Source organism: Nanorana parkeri, unplaced genomic scaffold, assembly GCF_000935625.1.
Source record: "Nanorana parkeri isolate BGI_ZX_2015 unplaced genomic scaffold, ASM93562v1 scaffold302, whole genome shotgun sequence".
Classification (NCBI taxonomy): domain Eukaryota; kingdom Metazoa; phylum Chordata; class Amphibia; order Anura; family Dicroglossidae; genus Nanorana; species Nanorana parkeri.
This window is the reverse complement of record NW_017306570.1, coordinates 710,399-726,534: the sequence shown is the minus strand read 5'-3', so window position 1 is coordinate 726,534 and position 16,136 is coordinate 710,399. Positions and strand designations below refer to the sequence as shown.

Here is a 16,136-nt window from a genome sequence, read left to right as displayed (position 1 = left end):
TAAGGAAAAAAAAAAGCAAAGATCCTCGCAACAAACTTGACCACACAAGCATCTTGAAAAAGTTCCTTTTATCTCTCCCAGGCATCCACTGCCAAGGCAAAGCCCTCCACTCGGTTCACAAATCCCTGACGTCCTTGCTGTCGGCCTTCTTGGCCACCTGGACTTGGGACATTTGGGTTATAGACTTGGGATAGAGACTGGAATTTTGGTCCTTCCTTCTTCCCTGCTTCAAATCTTTCCTCTTCCCTGCACAGGCTAAGGGATCTTCTTGCTGCCTTGAAGCCTCTGCACTCTTTGGGATTGATTTGATCTGGATCCCTTGAAGGAATGCTTTCAGGGCTTGTTTACACCAATTCCAGACCAGATCTGGATGAGTTTCTGCATATGCAGTGCAGTGCGTTTTGATGCGTTCACGTCCGTGTTTTTTTTTTGTTTGAAATAGGCTTTCAGGTGTAGTCCAATGCGTTCCAGAGTGTTTTTTGATGCGTTTGCGTGCGTTTTGGTGCATTCCAGAGCAGTAAAAATAGTGCCTGTTGCAGTTTTTCATCATGCACTGGAGCTGAATGCTGTGGTGTGAACGTGAGCCCAAAATACCATTGGAATACATTGGATGCATTTTTGATGCGTTCCTAAACTGCTCTGCATCTGCTCTGCACTTGGTGTGAACAAGCCCTCAAGGGTTTAACTCCAACGTGTTTATGGTTCCAAAACCCTTTGTGGGTGTTCGCCCACAAATCCTGGATTTGAAGGTTCTCGACACCATTCTGCGGGACCGCTGTATCATTGCAACACTGCAACAAGGAAAGTTCTTTGTATTAATAGCAACTTGAGTGATTTGAACCACACTAGTGTGTTTATAAAATATAAGTTTTTTATAAATGCTTTTTTACAAATCGAGTAATAACACTTAAATGAATTTCACAAATCAAGTATACAGCACATATTTAGGCCTCATTCACACAGCAAAGAGCCGACCTGTAGAAATCCGTGTGGCGTGCACGGCATTATCAGGCCGTTCCCGGGAGGGACTGGTGCTGCAGGTGGTTGTAGGCAGCAGCCTGTTCTTCTCTATAGCACACCGCCGTACGCTCACCTGAACTGCACATCCGTGCGGGTGTCAGTGATCAGACGCAGACAGGATCCATCTGCACGGATGTGCAGGTAGTGTGAGCGTACGGCCACGTAGTCCCATAGAGAAGAACAGGCTGCTGTGTACAATCACACGCAGCACCTGTCCTGGCCGGGAACGGCCCGATACGGCTGTGCACGCCGCACAGATCTGTACGGGTCGACTACACTGTGTAAATGAGACCTTTTTAAAGTGACATTAAAGGCACAAATACTTGTTTTCCCTCACTCCAGCGTTAAATAAAGCACTTACCTTTAAATGATGTCTCTTAATCCGATCATCTTCTTCTTTCCTGTAGTTTTCAGCCTTCTCTCCAGCGCTGCGCTGACTCCTCTGGGCTTGCTGGCACTTCCTATCCCCCGGTGTCTGCATGCGGGTGCACGCGTCCATATACTTACCTTGTGTCTCTCCTCGCGTCCCAGCCGAAAGTGTCATCTGTGCATGCGCCCGCCCCAAGATGCTTTGCGGCCGCCCGAGAATTTTCACGTTTTCAGATGGGAGCGCGCAGGATAGGCACAAATACGTTTTAACCGCTGTTAAAGCGTTTTTTTGTTTTTGTTTTTATTTAACTTTTTGCATATATCTACTGCTTGCTAGCAGTAGATATATGCAAAAAAAGCTGAGGGTTTAGAAACCCTTTAAACCAGTGGTTCTCAACCTGTGTAACCTCAGGACCCATGTTTGTCCATGGTCATTAGGTCGCGACCCAAGACACACTGCAATGGAATGAACAGTATTGCGGTACCCCGCTTTGCAGTGCGGGCAATTGAACTGTGGGAGCGTGAGGTGGGAATGAATGGCAATGCACCTCCCACACCAGAATGCGTAGTAGGTGCGATTGCATGGTACAGTGCGCGTTAATGGCACAGGACTGTTCATTTAAAGCACTGTACTAGTGTGAAGGAGCCCTCCAAAAACGCTGACAGATACACACAGCCACAATCTCACACACACATATACACACACATATACACATTCAAAAACAAAATATTTCTTTTTTTTTTTTAAGATCCACTCAGTCTCCCTACTTTGTGAGAACTGGAAATTAGAAACTAAAAAAGTGGAAAGCATGCTGTGACCCACTAAACATGGGGTCACGACCCACTAGTTGAGAACCAAGGCTTTAAACAAACCGCCTCATAAAACTTTCCCAAACAAGAAATAACGCACTCCTAACCCCTATTATATATAGATACAAAATATCACTTCTAGGAAAACAAAACAAAAAAACAGCCCTTTAAAATTAAGTCATGCTTTCATACTTCATATAGAAGTCTTATGATGACTGCAGTTCATTCAGAATTGCCTTCATTTTAAAATTCAACACCTCCTTGAGATGGAAATTGCTTGATTAAGAAAACTTGCAGTGTTCCATACCGCCTAAGAAATGAATAAACTCACTAGAAACCCATGACCCTACTATGGTTTCAGGTCAAGCAGCACTTGTTTTATTTATAACTCTTCTGACTCCTCCACTTTTTTCTCAATCACACTGTTCCTTTCTCTGTCTCGATCATAAGGTTAAATTTAAAAATAATATGCAGGGGAATTCATTAAAACTGGAGCAGACAGAATCTGGAGCAGTTGCCCATGGCAACCTGTTGGCTTCTTACCAGTTTGTTCAGTTAAGCTTGGAAACTGAAAGATAGAAGCTGATTGGTTGCCTTACTCCAGATTCTGTCCCCGTTTTTATAAATTTCCCTTATTATTTTTTACTTTTTTGTAGCCCTGAATGTTTTTAGTCCTGAAACATGTTGGCTGTATTTGTATTCTGGTTGTCATCAGATGCTTAATTAAACCTTTGGACTCCTATCACCTGACTTAGCCCTCTTACTTGACCTAACTACATATAGGTTTATGAGAAGAACCCAGAATCTCAGAACAGTGAAAGATCTAGTGAGTCTGTGCTATCAGTTTTAGATGATCCTTGACTGCTCCGTAGGATCAGGGTGGGGGCTGTACCGGTGATCCTGGTAGAGCCGAATCTTCCTAGAAGAAGTTGATGTCCTCCAACTCCTGGGAGATTCTTTATGGGCTTTTCCTGACCAACCTGACCTGTTGTCTCGGGGTACAGTATACCATCCTGTTTTTCAGTCGCTGGCTCTGACTGCTTGGCTGTTGAAGTCCACGACTAGGCTTAGTCTGACACGGTTATTCCTATGCTTTTGAAGGCTAAGAAGTTGGCTTCTCGGAAAGTCTACATCACACTTGGAAGGCCTACTTTGCCTGGTTATTCTTGCAGAGGCCTCTTGCTGCTCACTCTCTGGTGAAAACTGTTGTACAGGCTCATGGCACATGTTGGGGCTGCCCATTCATTCCCCAGTATTGTAATGGGATCTTTATCTGGCCTTGTCAGCTATTCAGAGGCCTCCTTTCGAGCCCATTAGGGTGTCCTTCCTCATGGCTATCTCGTCTTTTGAGATGGTTTTCAGAATTGACGACCTTATCCTGTAGAGGGCCCTTTCTAATTCTTCATTATGAGACCAGAACCACCTTCATGAGACCAGGACCACCTTATCTGTAAGGTGGTTTCTTCCCACTTCCTTAATCAGGACATCGTCCTGCCTTTTTTTTTACCTGTCACCGAAGCATTGCAAAGAGATTTCACTGCACTGTTTGAATGTGATGCAGACAGTGTGATTGTACCTTTCAGCTACTGTATCGGATAATGTTTGTTTTTTTTCCCTGCCTGAAGGCTCCCTCAAGGGGCACCCTGCATTGTGTTATACACCATAGCTAGGCGGATTAGACAGGTCATCACTAAAGCTTATGCCTTAAAAGACGGGGTTCCTCCTTTTCCGGTCAAGGGTCACTGGACTAGGTCTATTAGTGGCTATTAGGCCTTTTGAGCACCTGGCATCTGTTCCTCAGATTTTCGAAGCTGCCACCTGGTTGTCAATTCATGCATTTGTGACGTTTTACCAGTCTCCAGCTGCTGCTATCTCCAGCTTCGGCTGTAAGGTGCTTCAGGCTGCTCTTTGAGTTTGGGATAGGTTCCCATGTTAGTTCTTGTGGACCTGTTGGCATTGTTTGCTGTGTTGCACACATATCCGCTGTATTGCTTGAGTACATCCTTGTACTGTATTAAGAAAACTGGACGTTTGTCTTGCCTGTAAAATCCTTTTCCTGGGGCACAATAGGGGACCCTCTGTTCTGGTGCTTTTACTCTCATTGCTTGCGTCACAACTTGCTGGATTACTGGGGTTAGCAGGGGTTAAATGGGCTGTGCGGTACTGTACGCCAAGAAAACAAATTTACAGCCAAGTCAAAAGTCGTATTCAAGTTGTTTTTCTTTAAGTAGAGGAAGGCTAGAACACCTGCTACTTTTTTTTCCTGTTTGAAAGTTTTACCTCCCTTCCTATTTTGGGGAAAATGTTTTTCCAGACTGGAAATAAGCGTAACTCTTTCTATTGGAGCCATGAACACAAGTAAAACCTGACAAGTGTGGCAACACTTAAAGTGACATTAAACCCTCAGATTTTTTAACATAAACCAATACTGCAATGTGCGCCTTACTGTAATCCATGGTTGTTTCCCTTCTCTTTGCTGCTCTTCCTTTTAAATCCTCATGTCTTCTCATGCTTGGGGAGAACTTCCCTTTTCAGCTCAGGGCCTCTTCCTGTAGTGCAGGCTCAGGTTACAAGCCTATACAAACGGATACACAGACACCGTGTATCCATTCCTGAGACAAGGCAGTCTGCTGCAAAACAGAAGTTCTGCAGAGCATGAGAACAGATACAGATTTAAAAGGAAGAGTAGCAAAGAGAAGGGAAACAACCATGGATTACAGTAAGGCACACATTACAGTATTGTTTTATGTTAAAAAATCTGAGGGTTTAATGTCATTTTAAGCTTAGATTGGTTATTTAATGCAGTTTTACACTTCCTGTCTGCTTACATGCATCTGATCTCATTCATAGGGATCATTTTTGCTCCTCGCACCATTCTCTCTACAATTTTGAAGTTGCAATGCATGAAAATTCGAGGTCAAGACGTTTGGGTTACTGTAACCACCACCTCTGGCTGTGACTGTCATTCCATCTTCCTTTTGTTGGGTCAAACTTTATTTCTCTTATCATGCCTGTATGCTGTATCTACTGAGTTGTAGCCACGTGATCTGCTCTTTGACTACTGTATTCATTAGCAGTTTTAACTAACAGATTGACCACTGAAGTTAGATCACATATGTGTAGCCTAACCCAGAAAATAAGTAATATTACAGAATCCTGAAGACCCTGGAATGCTTGAAACAACACTATGTTGGGGGTAAGTCTTTCCTTTAATGCTGTTTCACTAGTCCTACCTGTTTTAGATTCCATTACTCTGCTGCCACCTACTGAAAGCTGCAGTGTAGCTGTACAGGCTGCACACATAACACTGCTATTGTCGGAATAGCAATATGGGAGATGCCATTGATGACTTGATTTTGAGAGTGGATGCTCTTCTGTCATCCGCATTCTTGGGTTTTATATTGAAACCACTGAACCAAAACAAGCACGGTAGTTCTGACGTCATTGGCAGCATGCTTGGTCATTGTCCCAGTAAGTAGTGACGCAAGAATAAGGGTAACAGCCCAGGAAGTTCCATCTTCAAAAACAACTCGGCATTTAACTCTTCCTTGTTTTTCACATGCCAGGTTCACTTTTGTGGGTTTGAGAATACTCTATGCACAAGTGTTAACAATCTCCGTTACTGTGAAGCATATTAGGACTTGACATAAGTATGCCATAAACCACCCTTGTCATGAGAGACATGTGGCCACAGAAAATGCTAGTTGCCTAGCTTCGATATTTCTAATTGACTGACCTTTGGAACAAGTGTGAATGCAAGAGAGGTCAGAATTTCTTATCTCTGTACTTCTTTTTTTTTAGCTCCGTATCAAATATTGAAGAAAGCATCAGCATAACAGCCAGGGAAGTAGCATTTTCAAAAGAGAGGTCAGCACCATTGGCCTATAGATTTATCTTAGGACATGTATTATCAATCTTGCTTTGATGTCCATTTTTCCCTTTTATAGACTAAACTTCTACAGGACATCACGTGGCCTTTGCAGCTGCTCTTTCTATGTACTTGGGATATAATTGTAATACAACACTAGTAAGAGATGTCCATCGCAAATAGAAGTATGTGAAATGTACAACTAGTTCCTGCATGTACCATGTATGCTGATTTCTTAAAAATGCTAGTCGACTGGCTTTCATGCTGATCTACAGACTTTTCATGTCTCTGACCCAGAACAAGTATGCAGATCAAAAGTTAAAACTTCACCTGCTGCGCCCTTGTTGCAGGTCAGTGACTCCTAATACTGAAGCCTAAGATCGTACGGAGACCAGCTTTACTTAGGTTAAGGTATATTTTTCATAAAGTTGATGAAATGACCATTGTACTTTTTTGCAGAAAGAATTGGCAAACTCTGAGGACTGTCCACGCATGTGTGCTTACAAACTAGTAACAATAAAGTTTAGATGGTGGGGACTTCAAAATAAAGTAGAACATTTTATTCAAAAGGTAAGACCTTGGTATGGGCTGTCAGTTGCCTTAATTGATGTGTTTTCTACCTCTTCTTCTTTTCCCGTTTATGAATTTGTTTGATTGCTTTCAACCTTTTGTATATTCCATTTTTTACGAGCTAGTACAGCCAATCTGGGCCCTTTTAATTTGTACACCTATGACAATCAAGGATGAAACCATTTGTGCTGTTCAGGAATTATAAGAATAAGTGTTCAGACACATGGTGAAGATCTAAAATGCCAACTTTTCAGACTTCCACCTCTTTGCATCAAGGCGCTATTAGATGAAGAAGAAAAAATGTTTTCATAATGGAACTGCAAAAAGAATGGCTGACACTTGGCAACAGAGTTGCTTTGTATGGAGGAGTCAGTGATAATAAGGAAGCTAATATGACAGCATTCTTAGCCTTTTGACCTACAGTCCCATTACAGCACCGTCTTATATATGTTAGAAGAACTTTGGCAATTTCTGATGAAGGTGGGAGGTAGTGTCTTGTTATGTAATGGCGGAATGTCTTGCAGTACTATAATGCCTTATCTTAACCTGCTTTTTTGGAGACTAGTGAGCTAGTTACCCTTGACATTCTTTTTCCTATACCATTTTAAGAGTACCTGTTCCTGGGGGTGATTTAAAGAGAACTTTGCCCTTATCTTTAAATTGGCAGCCAAGTCACCTTAAGAAATCTTTAAACTTGGCAATCTACAAAAAGATACTTATAGATTATTGGAGCTTTTTATTCTTTGCATACCGTATTTTTCTTCCCCATTCTTCTCATGGTGGCCATATTTACGAACGGCAGATTAACATACACTATATTACCGAAAGTATTGGGACACCCCTCCAAATGTTTGGAATCAGGTTTTCCGTGAAATTTCCTTGCTACTAAATATTCCTTCCTTCCTTCAGTCAGGGGAGGATCTAGTTAACCAGTGTGTGTGATATCCTGGCAGAGAAAGCAGACTACATCTCCCATGAGCCATTGCAAAATAGAGGAAGAGGGAGGCGTGTATAGACAGAGCTGAGGATGGAGATGGGAAGAGCTACGAAGTGCTGTATGCTCTAGTGACTTTAGGTATTTTTTTCTCTCACTGCACATACATATTATAGGTGCCCCCTACATGTCAAATTCCCCTGCTTTCAAGTAATCCCACCTCCTTCTAACAACATCTGGGCATCTGGCTGTGTGGAATAGTGATGTCCAGTTTATGAAGGAATCTTTCTATTGAATTGATTCATTTGAAACCGTTCAGTTTTGCATCAATAGGAGAACAGCTCTGGTAGTGTAATCCTAGAGTGAGAGAGCTCCGCCCCTCCCTGCAACCAATCAGAGCTAACACTACACTGAGAATCAGAACTTACAACAGTTCTCAGTCAGTAGTACACCAGACACTGAATTGAAGGGAGGTGAGAGAGATGACACACACAATCTGGATCAGAGGAGATCCTCATTTAGATTGAGTCAGTTCACTTGCTTGTCAGCAGACTTAGTAAATGAACCGATGAATCAATTCATGAATGGGTTCATTTGAATGAACAGTTAAAAATGAACCCATGTATGTAAAAGATGCAAACTTACCATCACTAGTGTGGAACAGCACCATGTTTTACACAGTGTTCCAGTATTGTCCAGTCTCAGAGAAAGAGGTGTGACAGCAGGGAGTTGCACTGAGTGGGCAGGGTCAGACCAGCAGTCTAAGACTTCACTACTCCACCCACTGCAGTGCATGTTGGGATGTGATCTCTTCCTGCTGGCTGAAATAGAACTACAAGGGGAGGTTATTAGACCACAGGCAAGGCTGATAGACTACACAGTGGCTAGTGATCTATCATAAAGGAAATGAAGGAGGCAGAGGGCAAGAAGCACAGACTTGTACGATAGATTTCTGGAAGACGTTATTGCTATGCAGAAAGGTAAGCACAGTTTTTAGTACTTCCAAAAGCTAGTTACAGTAGGCTGAAATCTGCATGTTATCTAGCCAGCATGAGTCTCCCAATTTGAAGTCAGACCTAAACTTAGTATGTATTACATCCCTCTGTATGAACAGGAAGAAAAGTGTTATTCCTTCCTTTTTAGTTGTACATTGTAAAAATGATATCATTACATTGCTTACATTTAGTATGTTAATATTTAACGAGGTTCTTAAAGTGGACCTTTACCCCTTTGACTCAAAAATCACATCAGCATACAGCTCTACATGCTGATAGGAACTCATCTTACGTTCATTAGATACACATATTTGTATTTTACTTACAATTTCTTTCCCACTTCCTGGTCCACTTCTGGCACAAATGATGTAATCGTGTCGAAGCATTGCATCCTGGGAAAATTACATCAGCAGAGCATTGCTGGGAAATCTCTATAAATTCACACAATCTCGGGAACAGGCATTTTCCTCCCCTGAGATCATGTACATAGTCTCATGTCCTAGTCACAGGTGCCAGAGTTTCAGGAAGTAAAGGGAGATCTAGTAATCTAGCAAAATGGCCACTGTCAGAAAACTGGGGAAGAAAAGAAAAACAAGGTATGCAAAAAATAAAAAACCTGCAATGATCCAGAAGTATCTGTTTGTAGATTGTCCGTATTAAACATTTCTAAAAGTACCTTTTTTGTTGTTGTTTTGAAGATATGGGTAAAGTTCCTCTTTTATTCCTTTTTGTTAAGTAGATTTTGATACTTTTGTTTTATTCATTAATTTACTTGAAGGGAAAGGGACAAGCTCAGGCTTATCTTTAGGAAAGGGACCACCATCTTTGCCTTTTGGACCCAGTCATCCCATAGATCTTTTAAAGTGATTCCTCCTACGCGGTCCAGTGGGGCTTAGTATTTCATGACCAGGAGGCACGTTTTGAAGATGTCCAGAAGAAAGGGATGAGAAAGTTATAGCCAATCTGTTGCTGTAAGGATTCTGTCGGGAACAGATAAGGAGGTGACAAACTGTTTAGCACAAAGGAAGATTGTTGCCCACAGTTCCAGTGCATTCCAGATCAGACAAAATGAGACATGCCGTATTTTTCTGGTTTGGTCCGGAACGGATTGCGCTGGTGTGAACAGAGGCCAGAAATAGCATAGGGATACATTTTGGGCCTGGAAACAATCTGGTCTGGTCTAGAGATGATCTGGATGTAGTGTGAATGGGCTCTAGTGTGTGGGCAGACATGTCAGAATCTATTTACAGGTAGCCCTGCCCTTAAATGATACCAAAAATGCAATGGGAATTGGCTTCAGGCTTATTGGTGTGATGTACCAGTCATAAGGAAGAGGATCTTGTATGCCATTACTGCACAGATTGGTAACAGGTCCTCGTTAACCTTGTGATAACTCCAAATGTTTTACGTAATTAGCAAACGGTTGTTTCAAGCCGGTAACATGAGGCAATCGAGTGATGTAAAACGGAAGCATGGAATGCATGTTATGTAGGTTCCAAAAATACTTTTATGGCTGGTCTTAGCTCAAAGGACACTTAAACCTAAAATACGAGTCACGTCTATGTCAATGCTCTATATTGTTGAAATGCTTTACCTGTGCAGACTTTGTATTTGATATGTAGAATTATCCAGTGCTGACCTAGACCATTAATGTTTAGTTTAGAGCTAACCATATTAAATTCAGTAACCCTACAGTTGCACAGAAGAAACTCTCCAGTATATTTTGCTCTCATTCATGGTGCCTTAATCTGCCAAAGAAAACCCCATGAGAGACCCGAAAGTCCAGGTATGGTGTGCACTAGTTCACTCTCTGCCTCTCATAATGCCGTGCTGCATGACCAGTCCCAAGGCTGACATGTGGGACAAGCCTAGCATAGAGAAGTTATATGCATAGACACTTTGGAGCTGCAAATCCGGTTACCATGCAACAGAGCTACAGAAGTAAAGAGCTCCTGTTATTCACCTACAGAGTTAACTTTCTTATGCTATTGTGTTTATAATCTTGCTTAGAAAGGTAATGTGTGGATGTTCTTCTGCCACTGCAGATCATTGGTATTGAAAAGGGTGTCTTATTTTCTGTTATCATTGAAATCACAATGTGAGGCTATTCTCACAGCTATTAAACACCTTGTACATCCCATTGTAATATATCACCAGTGCCAAATGTGATGAATACTGCTTAAGAGCGTAATATACTCGCTTATTTTTAATGTTGGGGTTTGTTTTGTTTTTCCCTTAAGCAAGAAAAACGAATATTCACAAACTTTCACCGTCAGTTGTTCTGTTGGATTGACAAGTGGATTGACCTAACAATGGAAGACATCAGAAGAATGGAGGATGAAACGCAGAAGGAATTAGAAGCAGTAAGAATCTTATTTGCACCAGTCACTTGTCTTGTATAATTCTACGTTAAAAAGTTCTCCTGGTTACGTAAATGAGTTTACAACAATAGGATTATAGGTAGAGTAGGTGAAGCTTCATTTTATGTTTTTAGCTCTATTGGTTTTATTATGTTTGCCGTGTGAAGTCTAATTTTTTAAATTTAATTTTACACGCTTACTAAGATTAAGTGCATTCCACTACAATTTGATGGAGATGAGGGAGTGGTATCTTATTCACCCCATTCCCCCTGTTTAGCCTGTTAAAAGCGAGCTTCTCGCCATTTCTGAGCTCCTCGGGAAAGACAGACAGCCAGTTAACTAGCATTCTCAGAAGGTGGCAGTCTTTATGGCTCCCTTTTAAAAGGCATATGTATAGTAATCTGCTTTTCATGTACATATTGTTAAGCTCAACAATACAGTACATTTAGTAATGTACATACAGTACATTAGGGGGTGTACAACCTCTGATGCATAGCTGACATGTTGACAGATGGGTTTTTTTTTCCTCCTAGGATCTTTAATTTGCCCTTACTTTGCAATCCATGACTGATCATGAGTTTTATTTCGCATATGTTGGCCACACATAGTTTGATAGGAAGGGCCAAGCACAGGAAGTTGTATTCTCTTCTCAGTTAATTTTGGTTGCAGCTGCAGGTCACAAAATAATTTGAAGGCATTTTGGAAGCAGAATTTGCCATCTGGTATTTGCCATTTGATATCTTATGGCTTATTTTTTGTTTTGGCAAGTGCTATCCTTTCAGCCTTCAGTTTCTGCCAGTAGCTACAGGCTGACAGCATCTACTATATATGGAGTATTAAGAAGTGGATTAAAGCCTTTGGCATAATGAAAAACAGAAAAAATGACATCCGTTGAAGGACCTTGGCAGGAAGCAAATACATATAGGTGTAGAAAATTGTTTTAACAACTGTAATGAAAAGCTTGTCTACATTTTAAAAGAAAAGTGTACTGAGACAATATGGAGGCTTCAATTGCTGATCTATCAATTTGAAATTATAGTAAGTTCTCTAATTATCCCCCTACTAAAGAGGAAGTTGTACTTCAAACTCTTAATACTGGTCAATTTGTTTATTAAAATGGAACTAAAGCCAATTTTCTGGGGATAACTAGGTGAAGGGTTAAAACCATCTGATTTTCATTTGTGTCCCAGCTTGTTAGATTTGTACTCTGTTCCCATTGGGACAGCAAGTGATGAGACATTTTTGCTAACAAACACCCTTCCAAAATGAAGAAAAACATAGTTGGTGTTCCACTTGTTATGTGTACACGTCTACAGTCTGTGTGAAATTCCCATCATCCCCTACACTCCAGCTACAAGCTCAGATCAGTGTTACTCTATGCATGCCTGCATTGGTTGCAATAATGGGAAGAGAAGGCCAGAGCAGGGTTGATTGCTGTATTGTCGGCAGCATCTCGTATCTGCCGCTGTATTTGTGTCATATTACGTGCCTAGAATTGGCTTCCCAAGAAACTATTTTACAGGTGGGCAGATGCCATTATAGGTGCCCGATAGGAGTGTCCATGCAGAACTGTTTTCTTTACTGCATTTCTTATCTGCTGGTTACATAGTTTAATAAGGTTTCAACAAACATTTTCTTCATTAAGTCAATCCTCACAGTTCCTTCAGGTTTGGTGCAGTGGAAAGAAAAGCAAACTCCTTTTGTTGCCAACTTTACCACATAGGTGAAAAAAAAGAAATACTTCCTGACGTGCCAGTGACAGTCGTATCGATTCCATGGGTCAAAATTTTGTTCTGTTATGCTTTAGTAATTATGCTCGTTGTTTAACTTTCAGCTCCTTGCAGCAGGGCGCATGTATTGAAGACCTTTTTTTTTTTTGTGACGCAGCTTAAATGCCTCAGTATTTTTATTTTTTTTTAGTAGTTTTTCATTTCATTCCACATTTAGATACGTAAGAAGGGTGCTGTTCGTGGCACATCTGCTGCAGATGCCTAAGAAAGCCTGCTCTTTAGACTCAGAGGCAGTATTAAGGTGTGTAAGTAGCAGGCTAAAACAAAATCAGGTGACTGGCCTTTATTTCTTCAGATATCACTCCAGTCTATGGTGCAGGTTAAATCCTTTCCTGGTTTTCAAACTGCACACTTCTGTAGAACCTTGTATACTTCTGCCTGCCCTATTACACTCTCTTCCTTCACAATTCTGCATGCTTCTGTGGAACCTTGTATCCTCCTTCTGCCTGCCCTACTACACTCTCTTCACATTACTGCACACTTCTGTGTAACCTTATATCCTTCTTCTGCCTGCCCTACTACCTCTCTTCACATTTACTGCACACTTCTGTAGAACCTTGTATCCTCCTTCTGCCTACCCTACTACACTCTCTTCACATTACTGCACACTTCTGTAGAACCTTGTATCCCCCTTCTGCCTGCCCTACTACACTCTCTTCACATTACTGCACACTTCTGTAGAACCTTGTATCCTTCTTCTGCCTGCCCTACTACAGTCCACATTACTGCACACTTTACCATGTGTCCTTCTGCCTGCCCTACTACAGTCCACATTACTGCACACTTCTGTGGAACCCTGTATCTTTTACCTGCACTACTACACTTTTGTCACATTACTGTACACGTCTGTAAAACCTTGTATCTTTTGCCTGCCCTACTATATTCCCTCACATTACTGCATGGTTCTGTGGAACCTTGTATCCTTCTGCCTGCCCTACTACACTTTTTTTCACATTACTTACCTGTTTGCTTTTTGTGATTTATTGAGATCCTTGAGGCTGTTCCAAATTTTGGTGTAGTTCATTCACTATGTGACAATAGATTACTCTTCCATACGTGGCAGTAATAGCCATTAAAGCAGACCTTAAACCTGAAGGTCCTCTTAGTAAATACTGGCCCACCTCTACGATCCAAAATGCCGCAATCCACTTTATAAGAAAAAGCCTGCAGAGAAAGGTTAAAATCATACTTACATTCTGCATGACGTGTGCACTGGAGTGGGTGAAATCAGCGGGTATCCATCTGGTGAAATCCTGGGTTTGGTTATCTTAAGTCTCACAAGAAGATGCTTCAGCTCCATGCAGAAGCATATTCTCATGGGATTTGGAATCCTCATTGTTCCCAGGGTGGTGCCGTCATACTCTTCAGTGCTATATTTATCTTCTTTTTTTTCTCTCTATGGGTCAATTTTTCATTTCACAGTGGATTTGTAGCATTGTGGCATGGGGGAGTGGGCTGAGATTTGATGCAAGGTTCTGCTTTTAAGTCACCAAAAGATCTATACTCAAACTGTTTGTACTTTTTCTAGTTGTGTACAAGTCGGCTTTGCTATTTTAGCTATTCTCCAAGATGAGCCCTACACAAAGCTGTTTCTTCATCACATGGTTATCATCATAGATATCTTACGTCTATCATGATGTATAGTAACTTTTTCAATCCCCCTACCATATTGCTGTTGTCTACCATAACGTATCCAGCTTCCTTACAGGCCAGTGTTTGTCTGGTCCTCAGTCAGGTTTTTCAGACTTCTTCCAGGTAGGATCACAAGTTTCAGGATTACCGACATAGTAATTTTGTCAGGGTTGATAGGGGAGAGCTGGAAAACTTGCTGTGTAATGTCCACATCGGACAAAACCAAATGCTATTGAAACTTTTTTCAGTGCCGTCAATGACTGAACCACCATGCTTTTGCAGCCCTTATTTAAACGCAGCTTTGCTTTGTGACATACTAATCTTCTCATTCCATTTTCTCACAATATATCCGAGCTTCATCACTTTAACTGACTTGTTATATGGAGCTTGTTTTAATTATCGTACTTCTTTATCTCCTTACACAGCTACGCAACCAAGGTCAAGTAAGAGGAACGAGTGCTGCCCATGATGATTAAAGATGGACCTGACCAAACCGCATGCAGAACTATTATTTTATTTTTTTTCATTTATAGATGTGTTTATATATCTATACGTTTGTAGCTATATAAACATGTTCTGAACATTTAACTTATGTGTACTGTACCTGACATGAGCAAAAACAAATTGTAAAGGTGAATGTGTACTGTACATAAAGTTTACAAACCTTTCTGAATGTCACTAAAATTGTAAAATTGCGGGCTCCTGACACCCAGATAATATTTTTGTACTATAGGTTTTGCTTTTAACTATTTTGTTTTAGTGTCATAAAAAATACACAATGTTTAATGGTTGTTTTACTGTTTTAAACACTTTTTTCCACTTAGTGTAATTTAGTGGAAGGGGTAAGATGAGGGTATTGCCTGAACATTGTCACTGCTGTCCCCCTCCTCATACAAAGCACTTCAAGGTCCCATCATCCTGCAGCTCCCACTTCTAAGTCGTTGGCTCAAAGCACTAAATGGGGTCTTCAGCACCTATGCAGAGGGATTTGCAGGATATTGGAATCCAGACATGTTGACCGATGGATTGGTGGGTATGGGCACAAAGGCAATTGGCACTGACATAATACCCTCAACTTACCCCCTACGCTCATCTTCATTCAGAGGACTTAAATACTGCTGCTTTGACTGTCATGTTGGGCTTCTTATGTCCTGTGCAGAGTACATAATAATTGAACTTTCATTGATGGTGAGGGTGTTTTCTGGGAACAGGGATGCCATTTTGAGTGCTGACCATGAAAATGCAGCTTGGTCACATCCATGGACTTCTCTGATGTACCTCATGACCAAGCACTTGTGAGGCAAGTGGGAATTATTTAACTGTGGATTAATTGGTTTTAGCATACAAAATGACCATGTCTCTTGTTACTAGGGCAGATTAGTTCTTTTTTATGATTAATTGTTTTAAATGTTCCATTAGTCCTCAAACAGACATGTAAGGTTTCTTTTTTTATAGTTTTTTGTCTCCTTTTGGTAGAACCAAAATCGCATCAAGACCTTGGCAGATGTCCGTTTATCTGATGAATGTTTGTTTTGACTCCAAATCTGTCCTTGTTAGATTGTAACTAAGGTCCTGTCCTCTCTGTCAAATTATGTGTTTTAGGGCTAGTCCAAATGTACTTCAGGCTATGCTGTAGGTAGGTCAATCTCTTGATTTCTAAGATACGTATGCTGTATGCAGAGCAGGGTTTGCCTGTCGTCTCCCCAGCCATGTTCTGTATTTCTATTCTTTTTGGAACGAAGGGAGTGAAAACAAAGCTGGTGTAGACAAGCCCATAGGATGTATGTT

At 41.2% G+C, this 16,136-nt stretch overlaps 1 protein-coding gene across 2 annotated transcripts in view; it reads left to right on the top strand.

The window, feature by feature from the left end:
- The window catches only part of PITPNB (phosphatidylinositol transfer protein beta), a 54,993-nt gene extending 39,764 nt beyond the window's left edge, over window positions 1-15,229 (top strand). Inside the window, exons 9-12 of one of the 2 annotated variants that reach the window (XM_018557778.1) lie at window positions 6,527-6,637; window positions 10,807-10,929; window positions 12,874-12,957; window positions 14,774-15,229. In XM_018557778.1, the coding sequence (XP_018413280.1) occupies window positions 6,527-6,637; window positions 10,807-10,929; window positions 12,874-12,921 (282 nt within the window). In that variant the 3' untranslated portion in view covers window positions 12,922-12,957; window positions 14,774-15,229. The remainder of the gene's footprint in view (window positions 1-6,526; window positions 6,638-10,806; window positions 10,930-12,873; window positions 12,958-14,773) is intronic. The other variant, XM_018557777.1, reaches the window with a different exon arrangement.
- The last annotated feature ends 907 nt before the right edge of the window (window positions 15,230-16,136 follow it).